Source organism: Glandiceps talaboti, chromosome 17 (genome assembly GCF_964340395.1).
Source record: "Glandiceps talaboti chromosome 17, keGlaTala1.1, whole genome shotgun sequence".
NCBI classification, from domain to species: Eukaryota; Metazoa; Hemichordata; class Enteropneusta; family Spengelidae; genus Glandiceps; species Glandiceps talaboti.
The window spans coordinates 4,861,642-4,884,141 of NC_135565.1; the positions used below are offsets into that span (position 1 = coordinate 4,861,642).

General features: G+C 38.4%; 1 protein-coding gene across 1 annotated transcript in view; it reads left to right on the forward strand.

Moving 5' to 3' along the window:
- The first annotated feature begins 12,788 nt into the window (after positions 1-12,788).
- The window catches only part of LOC144448442 (uncharacterized), a 21,249-nt gene continuing 11,537 nt past the window's right edge, over positions 12,789-22,500 (forward strand). Inside the window, exons 1-2 of the mRNA XM_078138693.1 lie at positions 12,789-13,048; positions 19,910-20,039. Of these exons, the coding sequence (XP_077994819.1) occupies positions 12,992-13,048; positions 19,910-20,039 (187 nt within the window). The 5' untranslated portion in view covers positions 12,789-12,991. The remainder of the gene's footprint in view (positions 13,049-19,909; positions 20,040-22,500) is intronic.

The following is a 22,500-nucleotide window of genomic DNA, read 5'->3' on the forward strand; positions in this document are numbered from 1 at the left end:
TCTTGTTGTTTCTGCGTGGTTGTATCAAACAGAAAAGCTGTATGGTATTGTGAAAATCACTGTCAGATGGACCGGTTGTTGTACTGACCGGTACTAACCATAGATACTCAGCGTTTGTCAATTACCATTGTAGCAGATCATCGCCGTGCTTGGAGTCGAATTATCCGCCATTAGCAAATAGAATATTAAGAAAATGAAAAGAAAATCTAAAATAAACGCATGGATAGATAGATAGATAGATAGATAGATAGATAGATAGATAGATAGATAGATAGATAGATAGATAGATAGATAGATAGATAGATAGATAGATAGATAGATAGATAGATAGATAGATAGATAGATAGATAGATAGATAGATAGATAGATAGATAGATAGATAGATAGATAGATAGACAGACAGACAGACAGACAGACAGACAGACAGACAGACAGACAGACAGACAGACAGACAGACAGACAGACAGACAGACAGACAGACAGACAGACAGACAGACAGACAGACAGACAGACAGACAGACAGACGGACGGACGGACGGACGGACGGACGGACAGACAGACAGACGGACACATACATACATACGTGCGTACATACATACACACACATACATACATACATACATACATACATACATACATACATACATACTTAAAACTATATATTAAGAGATGTAAAAATAAATGAATAAATAAATACGTCAATAAATAAACAAGCAATACACAAACAAACAAACAAACATACAAACAAACAAACAAACAGATAAATAAATAAATAAACAATGAGTAAAGAAAAAATAAAAGTAAGTAAATAAATAATTAGTTTATTAAACATCACTGCAAGTCGGACCCTTCATATACTATACGTGCACAGTGGTGACTTTGATTATTCAGTATCGCCAATAAATTTATTGTACACTTTGGAAGCGTTTATAGAACATGCAACTGTAACCAATTTCCTGTTGCCCAGCTATGAACAAGTACCAGTTGCATATAATAATTTATATTGGGGCCTGAGGTGTCACCGTTGGTTTTGTTTGGGATGCAAGTGTTAAGTGTACAATTATGAAGAAACAACAACCACACAAAGTCTGAGTTTGCAATGTTCACATCTATATTTACAATCGGCACAAGAGATACGAATACATACAAAAAATACTCAATACATACAATTACATACATCAAACATCTAATAAATACAATAAGTGTCATCAATTAATTGTAATCCAACTGGACAGTATGCTTTGATGGATTAATGACTCATGCCAAGTATATAAATAGTTCAATATTCAATTACTTCAAATACAATATTGAACTGACATCTACTTAAATTAATTTCCAATGAATTCTGAGTCTCGTCGAGGTAGGATACCGGCTTGTCAAAATCTCAATTTAGAATGCAACGCTTCAATGAAATACTTAGTAGTTGTAGGAAACTCGGAATATTCCCACGTAACACTATAAATTCAATCTAGATTCTATTATTGTTCTAAAGTCTTCATTCACCAATCAAGGTACTCAAAATCAGAGGTTAAGTATCAATGTATCCTAATAATTTAGAGTCAATAACTTGTATGATTCAACTCAGAAATCTGGAATTACAAAAACAATAAAGTTAATCAATTATTCAATGGAGTTAATGTATTCAATGACAGTATAATTAATTCATCATTCAGATCAACTGTGTCAGGAATCAAATACAAACTAATTAATTATACAATGGAATTAATGTATTCAATGACAGTATAATTAATTCATCGTTCAGATCAACTGTGTCAGGAATCAAATACAAACTAATCAATTATTCAATGGAGTTAATGTGTTCAGTGACAGTATAATTAATTCATCGTTCAGATCAACTGTGTCAGGAATCAAATACAAACTAATTAATTATACAATGGAATTAATGTATTCAATGACAGTATAATTAATTCATAGTTCAGATCAGCTGTAGGAAGAATCAAATACAGACTAATAATTCATTCAATGGACAGTGACAATATCATTAGATTTACAGGCAAAATAAATAATTTACTGAACACTGTGCACTCCACACGCGTAGAAATACATGTACTTGCAGACGAGTAGCTCTCTGTACCATTCAACTTCATAATTCAGCTCAGTAGTTGCAGCAACGCGTCCTTTCTTCTCAGCTCCAATTCTACTGACATTCTTTTCTTCGTCCTCGGCTCTCAGGCACACTTTAATTCTTCTACAGACCAGGGTCCACTGACACTAACACTGCTTTCGTAGTACTGAGGCATAAATAGAAACGTCCAAAACACAGGCAAATAAGTGAGTTACTGAACACTGTTCACGCTCAACATACATAGAAACACGTGTTACTTGCCGACGAATGGTCCTCAGCTTACAACTTCATACACTTTGCTGTCCGTCTTCTTTCAGCATAGTTGAGTAAGGCAGCCGTCAAGTTGCCCTCTGAAATTGACTTCAGCTCAGTACTTCAGCAACGTGCCTTTCTTCTCCTTCCCTTCAGCCTCAGTTCTCTCTCCGTCTTTCTCTAACTTCTCTATCTCCTACCATTCTCCGTGTCTCCTCCGCTTCATGCGTGCTTCCACCAAGTTCGAGCTACAAGTTACCACTGACCACCAAGTTCGAGCTACAAGTTACCACTGACCCCTGTTAAAGGTCAAGTCCCAGGGTTCCTTAGTTAGGTCGGCTAATAGCGCCCTCATGATAGAGCTGCAAATACTTTTGTTTATATCATCTGGTTACACACTCCCCTGCTTCGGGAAAGGTCGTCCCGACCTTCACCAACCAATTTTACCATTCTTAAAGATACTCTTCAGGTTATCATCTTAGTTGTCTCCAACCAAGTGCTGGGTATGGTCCATTCTGCTGTCTCTCCCACAGAGGTTGACAAATAGATCGCACCAATTTCCACATAACCATTCTAATCTTTACCTGCAGCTAGTTTCCTTTTCAAGTTGGACAATCTCTCTCCTTGTCCCACTATCAAGTTCTCCAATTCTGCAAATATAGTCTTCAGGTCTTTTACCATTTCATTCTCACCATCCTTTTGACATATCTGTGCATAAGTCAGTCTGTCAGGTGGTCGTCTTATTCTAGTAGATCTCCTGGGTAGAGTTCTCTCATCAGATTCGTTTCCTGATTCCATTATTTCTACACCTTGAGATTCTTCTCTTACACTCATTCCATCTGTTGTAGTCACATCCATTTCTGGTGTATCTCTCTGTTGGGCTTCAATTTCTGATTCTTCCATCTTAGAACTTACAGTTCTTGGTATGAATTCTGGTGCATCAGCTGACATGTCACTAGTGCTGTCTTTAGTAGGTGATTCAATACTCTGACCACTTTCTAAGGTTGAATCAGTGACTTCTGTTCTGACGTTCTGCATTTCTCTCTCTGTTTCTGATCTTTCTTCTTCAGCATGACTTCTTCCAATAGTCTCTACAGATATTGAAGATGGAATAGATACTGCACTTTCCTTACCATGCTCCATACCTGTAGTTTTCTGTCTTCTAGTTTCATCTCGTCTCTTTGATGTAGATGTAATTATAATTGGAAAATCCAGTATAACATCATCCTCATCTGTTTCTTCCTCTTCACATTTCTCCTCAACTCTTGCCTGGCTCCTTGTCTTTCTTGTACTAGAAACAATTTCTGCTTTCTCTCTTGGTAGTTTCAATGGTCGTTCTGAGTATGGAATTGGTAGTGAACTGCAGGGTAACAATAAATTCCTATGCAGAGTTTTCTCTCTCCCATCAGGTCCTTCAGACTTGACTACATAGACAGGTATGTCTGGGTGGATTCTCCTAACCACTCTGTACTGCTGTGACTCCCATCTGTCTGCAATTTTGTGTTTCCCTCTAAGGTTCACATTCTTTACCAGAACAATATCTCCAGGCTCAAGTACTGCTTCTGTCACATTCTTGTCATATCTCTTCTTGTTTTTGTCTGCTGTCTTTCTTGCATTCTTGGTCGCCAACTCATATGATACTTTCAGTCGATTCCGCATCTCCTCAATGTACTTGTCATATCCTCCCCCCGGTGAGTCCTCTGGCTGCAAGCCCATGTACACATCAATGGGTAATCTGGGATGTCGCCCGTACATCAGATAATATGGAGCAAAGCCAGTGCTATCATTGCGGGTGCAATTGTAGGCATGTACCAATGGTGCCACATACTTCCTCCACTTAACCTTCTGTTCCTTAGACAACGTACCTAGCATATCAATCAGTGTGCGATTGAACCTCTCACATTGCCCGTTACCCTGGGGATGATAAGGTGTGGTTCGCGTCTTCTGTATTCCGGTGAATTCACAGAGCTGCTTTATCACTTTGGATTCAAAATCTCTGCCTTGGTCAGAGTGCAGTCTCTTGGGAAACCCATAGTGTACCAGGAAGTGTTTATACAAGTGCTCTGCTGTGGGTTTGGCTTTCTGGTTGGTTGTAGGGATTGCAACAGCATATCGAGTGAAGTGGTCTGTAATAACCAGGATGTTTCCAACACCTCCCTTACCATCTTCAATAGTCAAGTAGTCAATACATACTAGCTCCATGGGTTGTGTTGTCTGAACATTTACCAATGGGGCAGTTCTTTGCAGAGTAGTCTGGAGCTTTCGTCGAGTACATCGTTCACATGTCTTTATCTTCTGTTCTACATCTTTGGACATAAATGGCCAATAGAACCGATTACGTAGCAGTTCCAGGGTCCGTTCTTGTCCCAAGTGACCAACGTCATCATGGACTCCTTCAAGCGCAGTTCCCCGAAACTTGCTTGGTAACACCAGTTGATACAACCATTGTCCATTATGTCCCATTCTCTTCCGATACAGTACCCCTTGACGAAAACATAACTTATTCCATTCCTTCAGTCCACTAATCACTTCAATTGGCTCTTTCGATTTCTCTGTTTTAGTTGGTAACTTCTTCTGTTCTTTATACTGGTACAGACGTCCTATCACTGGGTCTGCTCTCTGCCATTTCTCCCATTCCTGCATAGTTACAGCTGGCAATGCCTGTGTTCCTAGCATAGATGGAGGTTCATTCAATGACGGTGGAATTGCTGCGCTGGAACATCCAATTGCATCTATCCAACCATTTCGATTTGTCTGTTGAGTCTGACACACAGCTGTTACCACTTCTGCTGGTACAGAAATCAGTTTGTCCTTATCTTCTCGCATTTTGGTAGACGTCATTTCATTCTCAGTCACTTCTGATGTTGTCTTCTGGTGTTGTCTGGACAGACCATCAGCATCATTGTTCTGAGTTCCTGGTCGGTACATCAGTCTGAAGTCATAGGTGGCCAATGCTGCTACCCAACGGTGACCTGTAGCATCTAGTTTTGCAGACGTGTTGACATAGGTTAACGGATTATTATCCGTCACCACTGTAAACTTATTGCCATAAAGGTAGTCATGGAACTTTTCGGTGACTGCCCATTTCAATGCTAGAAATTCTAGTTTGTGAGCCGGATAATTCTTCTCACTTCTTGACAGACCACGACTTGCATACATAATGACTCGCTTCTCCTTTCCTTCTCCTTGGTACAGTACAGCACCTAAACCTGAGAAACTTGCATCAATGTGAAGTTCAAACGGCTTACTATAGTCTGCATATGCCAATACAGGAGGGCTGGTCAAGTGTCCAATCACACTGTCAAATGCCTTCTGATGTATTTCTGTCCATTTGAATTCAGGAGCTGCAGTTTTACTCTGTCTAGACTTCCCTCGTCTCTTATACTTGGTTTGTAATCCAATGGTGAGGTCATTCAATGGTTTCACAATGTTGGAATACCCTTTGACGAATCGCCGGTAGTACCCTGCAAAACCTAAGAAACTCTTTACTTCTTTGGCATTGGTCGGCACTTTCCACTCCTTCAATGCTCTGATTTTGTCTGGATCGGTTTCTATTCCATGTTCCGAGACGACATGTCCCAAGTACTTCACTCTCTGTCTGAACAGTTGACACTTCTTAGCTTTCAGCTTTAGTCCGTTCTCTGCTAGTCTATCTAATACCATGGCTAGTCGTTCTTTGTGTTCTTCAAATGTCTTAGAAAAGATTATGATATCGTCCAGATACACCAAGCAGATGTTCAAATGCAAATCATTCAAACACTTCTCCATACACCGTTGAAATGTGGCTGGACTTCCTGTCAAACCCATTGGCATTGTGGTACATTCCCAGAATCCCATAGGTGTCACAAAAGCTGTCTTTTCAATGTCCTCTTCAGCCATTTCTATTTGCCAATAGCCAGATTTCAAATCCAACGAGGTGAACCACTTGGCATTACTTAAGGCATCAAGGCTTTCATCTATTCTTGGGAGAGCGTAGGAATCTCGGATAGTACGCAAGTTAATCTTGCGATAGTCGATACACAGCCTAGTGCTTCCATCTTTCTTAGTAACAATGACAATTGGAGCTGCCCATGGGCTGTGTGACTCACGAATGACACCACTCTCCTTCATCACATTCAATACTTGTCGTACCTCTTCATACATGGCTGGTGGGATTCGTCGAAAGCGTTCCTTGATGGGTTCACTATTTGTCAGTCTGATTCGGTGTTTCTCAATCGTACATCGTCCAAGATCATATTCATGCATGGAGATTGCAGCTTTTTTTGTAAGTAGCAATTCCCGTACTTGTTCCAACTGTTCATCATCAACTGGGGATCCTGACATATCAAACTCTACTCCTTCTCCTAGAGAGATCTTCCTGCCATCTTCTGTCTCTGTGTTCTTTGTTTTAACATCGTTCTCCAATGATCTTTCCCTCATAGCAAATTCACAAGGATGTTCATCTGGCTTTCCCAACCATGTTACAGAATGAGCACTAGCAACAATTTCTCCTGGGCGGATAGTCACTGGATGCACTGATGTATTCTGGATACAGACAGGCACTTTAGATTTCTCTCTTTGACACTTGAGAACTGTTACAGCAGGATTGGTACTAATTTGTCCTCTAGCTCGATTACTAGGTTCCACTGACACCACATATTGGTCTCCCCTTGGACCTTTCTTAGCACGGCCCCAAATAGTGGTGGCATGTCCTGGGTCTAGTTTCACTGGATGACGTAACAATGCTTTCACATCTCCAAGGTTACCTTTAGGACCAACAAACCTGTCTCTATCGTTTAACTTCTTAAATACTCCTTGACCAATCGCTGATATTCTCATGTTCCTTCCCTCTCTGCTTTTTCTAGTGTTGAACCAACTTCTAGGAAATAGTTCTAACATATTTGTTCCAATCAGTATTGGCACCTGCACATTATACTCATTGTTTGGAACCACTAATGCTGGAATTGTATATCCACTGTCGTCACCAAATACCTTGACTGGAAAAGACATCGTTGCTTCTACAATACCAATAAACTGAATAGGAAGATCGTTAGCTCCTTTGATCACCAGTGTATCTTCAACCTCATATATAGGTAAATCAGATAAATGCTGATCATAAAAGTCTTTACTAATGGTTGTGACTTGTGACCCAGTGTCAATGAGACATGAACTTTCCACACCATCAATAAATACTCTTCCTTCCATTGCACCACCAATCAACCCAACTTTCTTCGACGGGACCTGAAGTGGCTTCCTACCAACTCTCCTCTGATGAATCCTATTCATATTCAAATGTGTTGAATTCTTATCCTCACTCAGTCCACCATTCTTGGAATGCAATTCACCATTACTGTGTCTGTGTGATGACCTAGTTTCTCTCTTTGGTTCTCTACAGTGTTTTGCCATATGTCCCTCCTTTCCACAATTGTAGCAAAGGAATGGTTCTTTATGCACAGGTTTCACTATTACTTTAGGGTGTGACACATTCTGCCTATCATGCTCCAATTTCTGTACTCGTTCATTTGTTCTCTTCAGTTCATCTTTCAGAGAATTCATCAAGTCTGTTTGAGCTTTGATTGTCTCTGAAAGTCCCTGCATCCCTTCAGCTGTCAGTGTCATCATTTTCATAGTTTGAGAGAGTTGACTCTCTTCATTACCATGAATGTTCGTTTCTTCTGTGGTTTTAACTTGCTGGGTCCTTCCAGTTGAAGTTTTCTTCACCTTTGAGTCATCCATTCTCTCCTTTCCCATTCTCTCCTTCCCTTCCTGTTCTACCTTCCTAGCTAGTTGAAGTAGCTGTTCAAAGCTGGTGCTGTGTCTCATTTCTGATCGAAGAACATCATGTACCCGATCATCCTTCAATCCCCGCCAAAACACTGTCTTTAAAGTCTCTCCTATAGCATTCAGATGGATACCACCTCGCCTTTCAACTGTGAAGATCTCTGCTTCAAGTCGATTACCATACTGTGATACACTTTCTCCTTCTCTCTGTCTGTTGTTACTGTAAAATTTCTCCAATAACATTGCACCAGTTTCAACTTCACCAAAACTTATTTCTAGTTTATGAAGAATCTGTTCCAGTGTAGCTTCTGGGTGCATGTTCATCACCATTTTAGCTGCTGAACCACGCAGTGACTTCCTAACAGCTTGTCGGATTACTCTGAAACTATGAGTAGAATCTTCATATAGACATTCCACTTCATATTTCCACATTTCAAAGTCCACATCAGTTTTTCGATCATTATCACCAGAGAAGTTTGATAATCTGGGAGGTTGATACAATGCCATTGGTGTTGGCTCCACACTGTCATCCTCGAAATTAAATCGGCGACGTACACTTTGCGGTGTTCTCGCTTGTTCACCAGGTGGACCACCTCTGTAACTGGTTTCAGGTAACCCTCGTTCCAGTTCACGTTTTACTGTAGCAGCTTCCTCTTTCAATCTATTCCTTCTTTCCAGCAACTCTTTCATTCGGGCCATCTCAGACTCCCCTTGTTTAATCGACTGTTCCAATTCATCTATCTCACTGGTACCACCTCCTACATTCTCCCCACGGACTCTGGAATGTACATCAGACAGCCACGTGGGTGTTCTATCAATTGGAGTACGCAGCATGGTATGACCACGACCCCTTCCAATTCCACTCTTGTAACCACCAGAATCTGTCACAGTCTTAGCGTCACCATAAGCAGTTAATGTAGTTCCAGTGTGATCAAGGTCAACCCATTTATCAAGTCCACCAGGTTCAACCATAACTTCTGGTTCTCCACCTTCTGCCATCTTTTACCAACTAAGAGGTCAAACGTGTATATTCTTTGAAACAAAGCTAGATAGATATGGAATCAGTTTGAGAACAGAAGAGGGAATAAATAGGAAACTATTATGCAATTTAACAAGGGAAAAATCCTAACAGTATCTCAGTATCTTAATGCAAAAGAATACTCTGATGCATTAATGCAAATCAGCAGTGACAATAACCTTAACAGTATCTTAATGCAAGGATTTGCAAGTGTGACCAGACTAGTCACTTCAAAAGGTTCAATCTCGTTCACAAAATCTAATATGGTGTTCGCTTCCTCGAACTGTACACTTTCTATACTCTTTCTATACTTGTATCCAACCAACACAATTTTCCCTTGTTCACCACCACCCTGGCCCCACGTTGGGCGCCAAATATGTAACCAATTTCCTGTTGCCCAGCTATGAACAAGTACCAGTTGCATATAATAATTTATATTGGGGCCTGAGGTGTCACCGTTGGTTTTGTTTGGGATGCAAGTGTTAAGTGTACAATTATGAAGAAACAACAACCACACAAAGTCTGAGTTTGCAATGTTCACATCTATATTTACAATCGGCACAAGAGATACGAATACATACAAAAAATACTCAATACATACAATTACATACATCAAACATCTAATAAATACAATAAGTGTCATCAATTAATTGTAATCCAACTGGACAGTATGCTTTGATGGATTAATGACTCATGCCAAGTATATAAATAGTTCAATATTCAATTACTTCAAATACAATATTGAACTGACATCTACTTAAATTAATTTCCAATGAATTCTGAGTCTCGTCGAGGTAGGATACCGGCTTGTCAAAATCTCAATTTAGAATGCAACGCTTCAATGAAATACTTAGTAGTTGTAGGAAACTCGGAATATTCCCACGTAACACTATAAATTCAATCTAGATTCTATTATTGTTCTAAAGTCTTCATTCACCAATCAAGGTACTCAAAATCAGAGGTTAAGTATCAATGTATCCTAATAATTTAGAGTCAATAACTTGTATGATTCAACTCAGAAATCTGGAATTACAAAAACAATAAAGTTAATCAATTATTCAATGGAGTTAATGTATTCAATGACAGTATAATTAATTCATCATTCAGATCAACTGTGTCAGGAATCAAATACAAACTAATTAATTATACAATGGAATTAATGTATTCAATGACAGTATAATTAATTCATCGTTCAGATCAACTGTGTCAGGAATCAAATACAAACTAATCAATTATTCAATGGAGTTAATGTGTTCAGTGACAGTATAATTAATTCATCGTTCAGATCAACTGTGTCAGGAATCAAATACAAACTAATTAATTATACAATGGAATTAATGTATTCAATGACAGTATAATTAATTCATAGTTCAGATCAGCTGTAGGAAGAATCAAATACAGACTAATAATTCATTCAATGGACAGTGACAATATCATTAGATTTACAGGCAAAATAAATAATTTACTGAACACTGTGCACTCCACACGCGTAGAAATACATGTACTTGCAGACGAGTAGCTCTCTGTACCATTCAACTTCATAATTCAGCTCAGTAGTTGCAGCAACGCGTCCTTTCTTCTCAGCTCCAATTCTACTGACATTCTTTTCTTCGTCCTCGGCTCTCAGGCACACTTTAATTCTTCTACAGACCAGGGTCCACTGACACTAACACTGCTTTCGTAGTACTGAGGCATAAATAGAAACGTCCAAAACACAGGCAAATAAGTGAGTTACTGAACACTGTTCACGCTCAACATACATAGAAACACGTGTTACTTGCCGACGAATGGTCCTCAGCTTACAACTTCATACACTTTGCTGTCCGTCTTCTTTCAGCATAGTTGAGTAAGGCAGCCGTCAAGTTGCCCTCTGAAATTGACTTCAGCTCAGTACTTCAGCAACGTGCCTTTCTTCTCCTTCCCTTCAGCCTCAGTTCTCTCTCCGTCTTTCTCTAACTTCTCTATCTCCTACCATTCTCCGTGTCTCCTCCGCTTCATGCGTGCTTCCACCAAGTTCGAGCTACAAGTTACCACTGACCACCAAGTTCGAGCTACAAGTTACCACTGACCCCTGTTAAAGGTCAAGTCCCAGGGTTCCTTAGTTAGGTCGGCTAATAGCGCCCTCATGATAGAGCTGCAAATACTTTTGTTTATATCATCTGGTTACACAACCATTATATTAACTTTAATAACTTTATTAAGTAATTTTTAGTGAATCTGCCATGATCCTAAAATGCGGAAATATCATAATACGTTTCCTCTACAGAGATAACAGCATTTCAACTGGTCAGAGCAGAATCCAAGGTCACCTTCGGACACGTTATATTGATATCGTGTGAAAGGTAACTGTAGGGGATACATGAATGACCTTGGCCTGAAATGAATGCATACATTCTTTACACTAATTCAGTTCCAGCGTTTTTCATACAGCAGTAAAGAACGTAGTTTAAACTTGTACTTGTAATACTTACAGTGTCAGATAATAAGTAACGTATTCAACATATTGTTCTGATGATAGACGATAACGATAAATAAGGAACACTCAAACATGAACAATGGCCAGCAGGTAAAAATGGGTCAAAAAGGCCGACACCCTTTCACGACTTACAAAATGTTGGAGAGGATATTGGATATCTAGCATGAACGAACGCTTCAGGAGGGAGGGAGGGAGGGAGAGAGAGAGAGAGAGAGAGAGAGAGAGAGAGAGAGAGAGAGAGAGAGAGAGAGAGAGGGAGAGAGAGAGAGAGAGAGAGAGATAATATATTAAAATGAAATAAAAAATCTACATACCCGATCAACCTATTTTAAAATTGAATGTAATTGCAACCACACAATTTTTTTACGCCTAAGTGATCTCTCTCTCCCTCTCTCCCTCCCTCCCTCCCTCCCTCCCTCCCCCTCTCTCTCTCTCTCTCTCTCTCTCTCTCTCTCTCTCTCTCTCTCTCTCTCTCTCTCTCTCTCCCTCCCTCTGTCTCTCTCTCTCAGTCTCTCTCTCTCTCTCTCATTCTCTCTCTCTCGCTCTCTCTCTCTCTCTCTCTCTCTCTCTCTCTCTCTCTCTCTCTCATTCTCTGTCTCTGACTCTCTGTCTCCCTCTCTCTCTCTCTCCATTCATGTTCATTACTTAAAACGCGTTCCATGGTTTGAGTACTCAAATGTCACGTGAATAACATTGTAAATAGGTAGTCAAAGCAACACACCCATTAAATACAATGTCCTTGGGCCTGATCCGCGGCAATTGTTCGCCTCTCTTGTTCAGTTTACTTAGTTCGTTCCTTTTCAAGACCCGGGTACCTTTTGTTCGCTTTCAACGCATTACTTGATCTCTTTCAATTTTGACGACCAGTGAATAGACCGCCCTTTTTATTGTAAACCCATTATTATTGTACGTTAACTGTAGGAGCTCCCTTCCTTGTCAACCCCGGCTATGCCATGGCCGGTGATCCGAAAAGAACATGAGGGTTTTAGCCCGTCGTCCTTTAAGCATTGCATTTCCCCCTTCAACATTTAATAGTTAACCCTCAAATTTAAATTGTACTGTTCCCACACACTTAGGTTGAAATGGTAGTGGAGTTTACTATGTTATAAGATTTTGGGTCCTGTCAGTCAGCTTGTGAACTTTGAACAAGGCTTAAATGCGCACGCGCGACTACTTGTTTGACCTGTCCTTCAGGACTCTGATGTCGTAAAGAATTTGGGTAGAGCAACGGGACACACTGTAGCTCAACACTACCCAAAAATCACACATATTGTCAGTCGAAAGAGAGCTTTTACCTACTCTGCTGACATAAGGTCGCCAGTAGGACAGTCGTTGAGGTCACAACAACGCAACTTATATATATGGTCGGCAGAAAAGGGGATTCCCCTAGTCGCGGCGAATGTTTGAAGTACCAAACATGTTCCTTCAGAGGTACTGTCCCACGGACACGACACAGGTAGGTCAAGACGACTGTGCATGTACAGACAAACAATGTGTTACCCACGAGTGTAACGTTGCACTTGTCAAACTCTAGATCAAGTCATGTAAAATCCTATGGGAATATGTATTTTTGTGGTCGGATCCCAGCCTTGACAACACAGTATTTATTTTTGGTGTACAGTTAAACTGTTTGTAGTGTTGGTCTTTTGACGATAAATGCACACACAGTGATTTCAATCTACCAAATTAGCATTATTACGTCCGTATGTTTGTCTATCTGGTATATTGATAAGCTATCGTGCTTTCGGTCAACTTATGTAGTTTCGCTTCAGTTTCTACTGCTGTCCGTTGCACGAGTCTGGTTTTTGAAGTGACCATAGTCCATACAAAGGTGACCGCGTCGTACTATTGTTTCGCTAATTGTTGAAGACAAAAGCAAACAATGCCTATGATAAAAGAGTGTATTTTAGTGAGACATCGCCACACAATGCATAAAAACACTTGAATGGTTTACAAGCATACAGAGAACGGAGATTTCTATTGTGTTGTACACACCTTCATTTATTGTTAACCCGAGCCCGTACATGAAGAACAGCAACGGCGTGATTGCCCGGGCCCGTGAACACAGTGATGGCGTGATTGCCCTGGCTCGTGAGGTACAACGGCGACGTGATTGCTCGGGCCCAGCCGTGAAGCACAGCGCCGACGTGGTTGACTTCAATCACAAGCCGATGATTCATTCACGAGTAGTTCTTACAACTGAAAGGAACACACTCAGAGTTATTGGTGAACGGCGTCATTTTTGACAGTTTTGTCATACTGTCTTATCTCAAGCAGTCCTCTTGGCTCGAGTACCTCTCTTTTAGTTAACTTTACACACACACCCTGAAGTGGACACTTTTGAGTTAGACAAGAACGTCAGCACTTTGTTAGTATGTTTGACCAAGGAGGTTTGACCACGAATCTACGTACACTAGCAATCCCCCTGGACCAATCCCAAATCTGACAATATAAATATTACACGTTTGGCGAACAAAGAAATCACTATATGTCAATTATAGCTAAAATGATGTAGGCTTGGTGTTTTACTCATGAGACATTACAGCTAAAATGATATAGGCTTGGTGTTTCACTCATGAGACATTATAGCTAAAATGATGTAGGCTTGGTGTTTTACTCATGAGACTGCGTTTTTGACACAGCTAGATAAATTTCAACTCTAGACTAACAATAACTGAGACACAATAAACAAAGCAGAATCCTCTGGCCAGTTACATTGCAGAGTGATAAGCATTGCTATTCTTTCACAGTCCAGTAAAAACATGCCTCGAAATTATTACACATGGACTTGATCATTTTAATGGCTGCAATTTATTTTCTAACTGATAATCAACATTTCTACCTAACTACTTCTACATCCCCACTGTGCTTGGCACCCATGTAATTGGTTGTTGTTGTTTTTTGCATCAAAAGTCGTCTGAACGTGAAAGTACAAAATGTCATGTCACGTTAGTGAAACACCAAGCCTACATCATTTTATCTGTAATGTCTCATGAGTGAAACACCAAGCCTACATCATTTAAGCTGTAATGTCTCATGAGTGAAACACCAAACATACATCATTTTAGCTGTAATCAATAGCAAACCCCGTTATACTTTCACACCAGAATACGGAGCACAGTAACAATGTTTTGTGCTTTTTATTCTTGCCCCAAAAAGTTAACACATATCAATATCGATTGCATGTAACTGTATTCTCGTATGTACAACGATAACCATACATGAGTGGATCAGTGATTGTGAGATAGTTGGATAAACGTGAAAGCCCATCTTTGTGCGATTACTTGTAACTGGAAAAAAATGACAAAGAACATTTTCCTTAAAGTAATTTTGAATTACAAAAAAAAAAATTGAAGATTTTTGAGACAAAAGTAAATATCTCATGGAACCTACGCCAGTCTTATGGCAGACAACACATAGTAAAAACGCCAAGTTAGGATTATTATTTAGAATTTAATATATACATAGAGTTGGCCAGGAACAATGGAATAACTCTATCCAATGATTAGATAAGACTAATTCGAGAACCAGGATTGAGGAATAGTGACCCGAGACTGTAACACGCCCAGTTCAGGCATTGACAGTGGAGATGAAACTACTCATGGTTCGGGTTAGAGTACAGTAATTTAGGTATGAGAAACAGTTACCTGGCAACACTATAGAAACATTTGGTCCAGAATAAAGTGAATGATTCTTTTATGGATGGTTCCGCTGATTTGAAAAGACAGATGCGAGAACCTGAGGGTTTATGGATGGAGATGGAAAGACTACTATTACCCACATGGACTAGATACATATTCGAATCACTATAGGAACGTATGAACTCAACAACTTTATTTTATTGACCAGAGCATAGACCCTCCACTATGACCAGAGACAGCAGTTATACATAAGCATGTTTTCGACACTTCTGTTGCATCACCGGGGATACGGTAACACCCAGCTTCATCACGAACTACTCATAAAAGTACAAACTTATCAATCACTAAGACGATGTTTATCAACCCAGGTGGGTTCAAATAGGGACATCTGAAATGGGAACGGCAAGCACTAAATACCAACCGATTGTAACAAAAAGACGAACGTGTGTCTATCACGATATTCTTGTTTACCCAGCGGCTATGTTTTGTTGCCGTTTCTATCAATAGTGTATGACGTAGTCTACCGTATTATACTCCCCTGCCAAGGTGCATTGTAGCAAATGTACCACGCCTTGATTTAAGACGACACACTTCCTCATGGCGGTAGTTATGAGGAATGATAAGTACAAACAGAATCCAACGTCCGTCGCACAGGTACAATGTTTGAATGTGCGTTGAAGTCTAGACACCTGTTGCGTGTGGGGATGAGATTACGCAGTTTACAAACGTATTAAGTCTACTGACGTACGATGTGTTGCTATCATGGTTGCAAGGTTTTGTAAGATGGAAAATAAGAACGAAAATAAAAATGGGGACATGAAATAAAATACAAATACAATACTTCAAGACCACTGCAAAAGTTCAACAGTTTTAAGCCTAGAGTAACTATGGACCCAACCGTGTTAGGAGTTTGTTCTCCGTGTTCCCCTACCCATCGTCGTAAACCACAGCCTCTTTTACGGCACCGTCCAAACCATCGAAACGCACCGCGTTCGTTATTTCGCAGTGTTGCAGAAGAAAATCATAATAGCTTTGGTTTGCGAGAATGCCCCTTCCACAAAGTGATAACAAAATCCTCACAAGACGGGATTTTAGGCTATAGGGCATCTCAACACCATTAAATACGTAATATATATGTGGATCAGTGTTATTGTGTATTCTGATGATGTCTGTTCTTGTAATATTACACATTACATGGTGTTGAAGAAAAGTTATAAACAACTACCACGGTGAATGGTAGTAGTTTTGGTCTCAACTTTCAAAGCAGTGTAGGCAGTTACGTGACAACCTACACACAATCTTTGTCAAAACTGAAACCCGTGACTCATCCGAGAATTAAGTCCGAGAATTCAGAGAATTGATGTCAATACGAAAGAAATTTTTCCAAATTGTCAGTTAACCCGAACTAGCAGTGTTTTGATGAAAAAGATATGGTTCTTTCGATTCCCCAAAATAAATCTTTGTTAGCTCTAATTTATTTCAATATTTGCGTTGATTGTCTGCAATTGAAAAACACACCAACGGCAACCCTTTTACATGGCATTGGGGCCAACTGGATCATATTACTTTATACTGTTTTGTCAGATACATGTACATACAACTGAATCTATGATAGAACTAACTAGCAGTACATACTATGGTAATCACAATGCTTGTTGTTGTTGTTGTTGTTGTTGTTGTTGTTGTTGTTTTTTGTTTGTTTGTTTGTTTGTTTTTTTTGGGGGGGGGTCCGCATCCTTTAACATAATAGTATTTAAAAATAGACCATTCCTCTAACTGCTATATACAATGTCAGTATTTTAACAATATCCAGTGAATATGTTGTTGTTTGTCTGCTCAAACAAATAATACTCATGTTACAGCAGCTTGTGCAGGTTTAATTTATTTTACATTCATTGGAATCCCCATTATCAGTCCTCGATACTGTGTACATCAACCCGATTTTCGTATGTAAACAAAAGTTGTGCTACAGTCTAGACCATTTCCTCGTCACTGAGAAATTATAACTTATATTGTAACTTGAAATTTGTTGAATGTTGATAGAAGTTTTAACACCAGGGGACACATCTGCTCCAGGAAATGCAACTTTTAACATACAAATTGTTGTAAAAAGTTACTGTTTTACAGCGCTAGTGTTATATTTCGTATACTTCCACATACGAGATATAACGAGGTACCACTAGTGCCGCAACGGGCTATAAAAGGGGGAAATGTATTGAGAAATAGATTCAAGGAGGCTCTGTTGTATCAAAATGTTTGAAGGTCGAGTGTTGATTTGTCAGATATAGATGATCATTAATTACATGACAATAAATTCCGTTCACAACATCAAGTTTAGTGGATGACAAATATCATTTTGTAATGATTCGTGTTTTTACATCTGAATTTAGATCACGATATATCCCTAAACATTATACTTCGAATACTGCATATCAAAACTATACTTGTAATGCAAACACAAACTAAATATGTAATCAAGTGACTTGCAAAGTATATTAATATTTTAATAGTTTGAAAAAAGAGGATTCACAACTTATCGTAAAATTATTGTTAATGTTATTATTATTTTTTTCCTGATACTTTCGACCTTGAAAATTGTAATTGTTTTATAAGTTATGTACGGCAGTCGCCTAGTTTGTTCACAGAAATAAACTTATTATTATTATATATCGATTATAATACTGAGAAAGACCAAGAAACGGAGTAGGGAACGGTTAAATGCACATTGGAATGTTTAATGTTTATGATCACATTTATTATACTTGATTGATAGTTTCACTGTGAGTTCGAAGTTCTCTTTTGTTTCCCCTTTTCCGAGCACATTTCTTTACCTTTTACAGGCTATTTCGAAACTAGTAAGAAATAATGAATGAATAATTAAACATTTTTTTTTCAAAATTGTTACTTCTCAAACTGAAGACTGTAACGTGAGTGTTTTTCTCAACGATTTATTGGCTAAGATTTGCGAGGCTTGCAATTGACATGTAAGTACATTTGCAAAATACCTGAGTAAACCCCTTCCTTTTTACACAGCAAGAAATCCACTGGTCTGTGACATTGACATGGGCATGTAACAGGCATGTGTCACAATCCTGATGGGACAAGCATGTCACAGCTCTTTTGCAGACCTGATACATTTTACTGGTGCTAGAAAGTATCGGTGTCATAATTGTGTGTCTTGAATTCAACATTATGCAAGACAAAGCTTTCGATTTGGGTCTGGGGTGTTTTTCACAGGCCTCTGGCCATTGGCGTGTTTCCGGGTCTATTTTTGAATAGCATAGACTCACCACCTTTTATTTAGAAACATTCCCTTGGTGCACTAGGTGTAACGGTACAACTAAAGACATTTACAAAAAAACAGCAATATTCTGGATGTTCATCGATTATCTAACTGTCAACGCCACCCCCCACCCCCAACAAGGCATATACCTAAGGATCAGAGTATATTAAACTATTTGTATGTAACTAAGTGAGAAAAACATTTAATAAAGATGAAACACGTGCACGTGTTTGGTGTGATGGTGAAATAGTTGAAAATAAACTTAGGGTAGCAATAATTAATTATCAATACTCAATATCTGACAATATTACTTCTATGCATATACTTTCAACTAGCAGGGTGGTGACACGCGATGATCATAAACTCACGTGAAATATACCATACACAATTCCCACCACTGATCTTAATGTGTTATACACCATAATTTTAAGTTTCAAAGTCCGTAACTGATCCGACGTCTCATTATTGACTATAGTGAACTGCAGTTAAAAACTGACGTGTTTATGAGAAAAGCGCCTTTGTCGCGATCGACATAGCGGTTATACTAGTAACACTAGACGTTGTGATTATTTTCGAGTGTTGGTACCTCGGAACCAACCACATCTACACCCGGTGAGAACACTCAGTTGCTAAACTCAATTCAAAATAGTATTTCCTAGAAATTACATATAGGGATATTGCAATGTGAGACAAATGAAACCACCATTATATATATATATATATATATATATATATATATATATATATATATATATATATATATATATATATATACATTGTATATACATAGTAAAAAATGACCAGCTAAACTGAAAATTGTAAAGTTCTGAAGTCAGTCTTACTGAAGTTCCAATCTATATATATATATATATATATATATATATATATATATATATATATATATATATATATATATATATATGCTACACATCGACATTGTTCCTCTTCTATCACAAACACGTCATGTGATTTCACTGAGGATGCGTTGAAAGTTTGGACCATAGTAACGAGGCCGTGTTTGACTTGAATGCATTTTTGTACTTTAATTTGCATACTCAGTACCATATGTAAACAGGTTTATATTAATTAACTGCAGCACTCTGACAATGGTACACAGTAACTACTGCACAGACTAGTTACCAGTGGTTTAGTGTATGTACGTGTGCGTGTTTTGAAATGACTTTGTTATCTGCCGACAATTTTGACAGACAGCATTTGATTTGGTGCCTAGATCTCACAATATATTATGAAAAGATGCCACTTAGGTCCTACTTCGTTGACGAGGAAGCATTTATTGTAAACTTAGGGTGCCTTGTCTTGCTTCAAACAATATTGTCGATTCACTTCCTAACCGTATTTGTCAATCTCTTCAATTTGTGTATCATTTTTGCAGAATTTGCACGTGCCATACGAAGAATTTGACGTTGCAGACGATCGCATCAAGGGTATGATTGACTGGGAAATTGCCAACCAGACGAAACGAGACAAACTGAAGGTGTATCAAGAACTGGGACTTCCCCTAGGTATGTACCGCCGTATTGTATTCGAATTTCATCATGGTCCCCTACCAAACTTTACCAAACTCGCGTCACGTCAGTCATCAACGCATGCGTCAAACCACGTTGTATCATTTTATCTGGAATCGTTGATTTTCCAAGAATCTGTTGTTTATTTGTCTCCAGGTGATCGAAACTAGAAATAATATATAAACGAGGGTTTTTTTTCAACTGAGACGTCTTGAACTTTTTATAAAATTGTTTCCGCATTCTTGTCTATTTCCTGGTGGCTTGACCTGCAAGTGATATTTCCTACCAACTTTTGCTGCTTGACAGTTCGATATGTCTGATACAGTTGTCATGTGTTACTCTATATTTAAAGACAAATTTAAATGTCTAGCTCAGTTGAGAGAATATTATGGTAAATGTTGTCCCTGAAGAATTATAGAACATAATTATTTGACCTCAGTGTCTGGTCAAATACATTTCAAAATGTGCTATCACGTGATCAAAATTCATAACAGTTCAATTCTATAATGTATAGAAATCGTCTCCGGAATTGTAACGGGCAATTGTACGAGTGCTAGCTCTCGGACATCGAACAGAAAGAGAACGTAACCCCAACACGTTTTCATCCGCGTAGTACATCCGTCTAGGAGAAAAAAACCCACATAATTCGAGCCAATCTGCATGATGTTTCACCTGGTATTAGAACTATTTTCTCGCCCATTTATTAATCCCGTTGTTACTCAAAACACTTAGATTGTCTCCTGAAAGATACGAACAAAAATAAAACAACATCAGGTAATATTTAAATGAGTGTAAGTATATCACTCTGGTCCGTTTGCAAGTTTCATGATAAAATCTGACAACGCCCCGCCATTGATGTATAAGGGGATATTGTCATACCTTCATGGTCCTGCAAAGTTCATGAAAATTGGTATGTAGTTTCTCAAATATACGCCGGTGAATTTAAAGCGTTAGACCACCTTTGCACGTACAAAGTGATACATTATTCGTGTTCTTCATAGCCTTGGACGGATCGTCCTCATAGGGTCGCGTAGTATTTCATAGATTATTGCTTTCCTTCTCTACAGGTTATATTAATATAAAAACTTTTTGACATGAATATTTTTGCCCTACGTTGATTTAAAGGACACGTTTTTATTGTTTATAGTATAAAGTTTATATTAATACATTTGCAGTAACATGATTCGTGTGATATGTCCATAGGAAAAACAACAGTCTAAGCAATAATGCGTGTCCCTGTGGTCATCCTATCAATGCTGTGTGAACATCGGTCACCGACTTCCCGCTACTTGTTTATGACCATAAACCCATTAATTATGAGGAAGTAGACGGATTAGTTAGCTTCACCCATGCAAGCCTTGCTTTGTATGTACATATACGTCATCTAGGCTTTGTTTATGTCAATACTCGGAGACGTAACTAGGCAACCACCAAGTGATAAAGGTGGGCGTGGCGCCTCAAAATTGCCATGGTTGTTTTTAAGTTTAAAGCTTACACCACTCTAGATTGTCTATAGTGGTCTCAGATTTAAACCCGGTGACTTGAGTTAATGTGTTGTTAGATTGTTGTATATCGATTTATTTTGGAAATGTGATTGAGGGCGTCGTAATGCCCCAATATCTACTTATAATTGGTGTTTGTTTGTTTGTGTCTCCCAACTATCTTTCAAACAATGGATCATTGCCCAAGTGTGATGTTTTTATATCTTACTGATTTTCATTCAGGACAGGTGTCAATATTTTCTTCTACTCTACAATCCATTCTAAAATGAAGTCTATTTTATTTTTATTCTATTCTATTCTATTCTATTCTATTCTATTCTATTCTATTCTATTCTATTCTATTCTATTCTATTCTATTTTTATTCTATTCTATTCTATTCTATTCTATTCTATTCTATTCTATTCTATTCTATTACATTATATTCCGTTCTATGCTATTCTATTCTGTTGCATTATAGTCTATTATATTCCGTTCTATTCTACTCTATAATGTTACATTCTATTCTATTCTATTCTATTCTATTCTATTCTAATATATGCTGTTATATTCCATGCTCTAGACTATTTCAATATAAGTGATATGTCCTATTCTATTGTACTCTATTCTATTCTATTCTATTCTATTCTATTATATTATATTCTATTCTATTCTATTCTATTCTATTCTAAATCACAACTGTTTTTACTAGTATAAATCTCAATGGTCAAGTCAAGGGTAGATTAACATTGTATCATATAACTTCACAGTATTAATAACCATATTGAATATTATCATCCGTGTACGTAAAAACCTGTAATGTCCTTGTAACCAGTAAATCGCTTTGGTGTAAGCGAAATGGCACTTTTCCGCGTTTAAAAGCTTATCAAAGCACGTTAAACTTTGAAACACTCTAGGAGTGTATCACAAATTCAACTTTACCGCCCAAGTTTAAAAAATGTATTCCCTTCTCTACTTC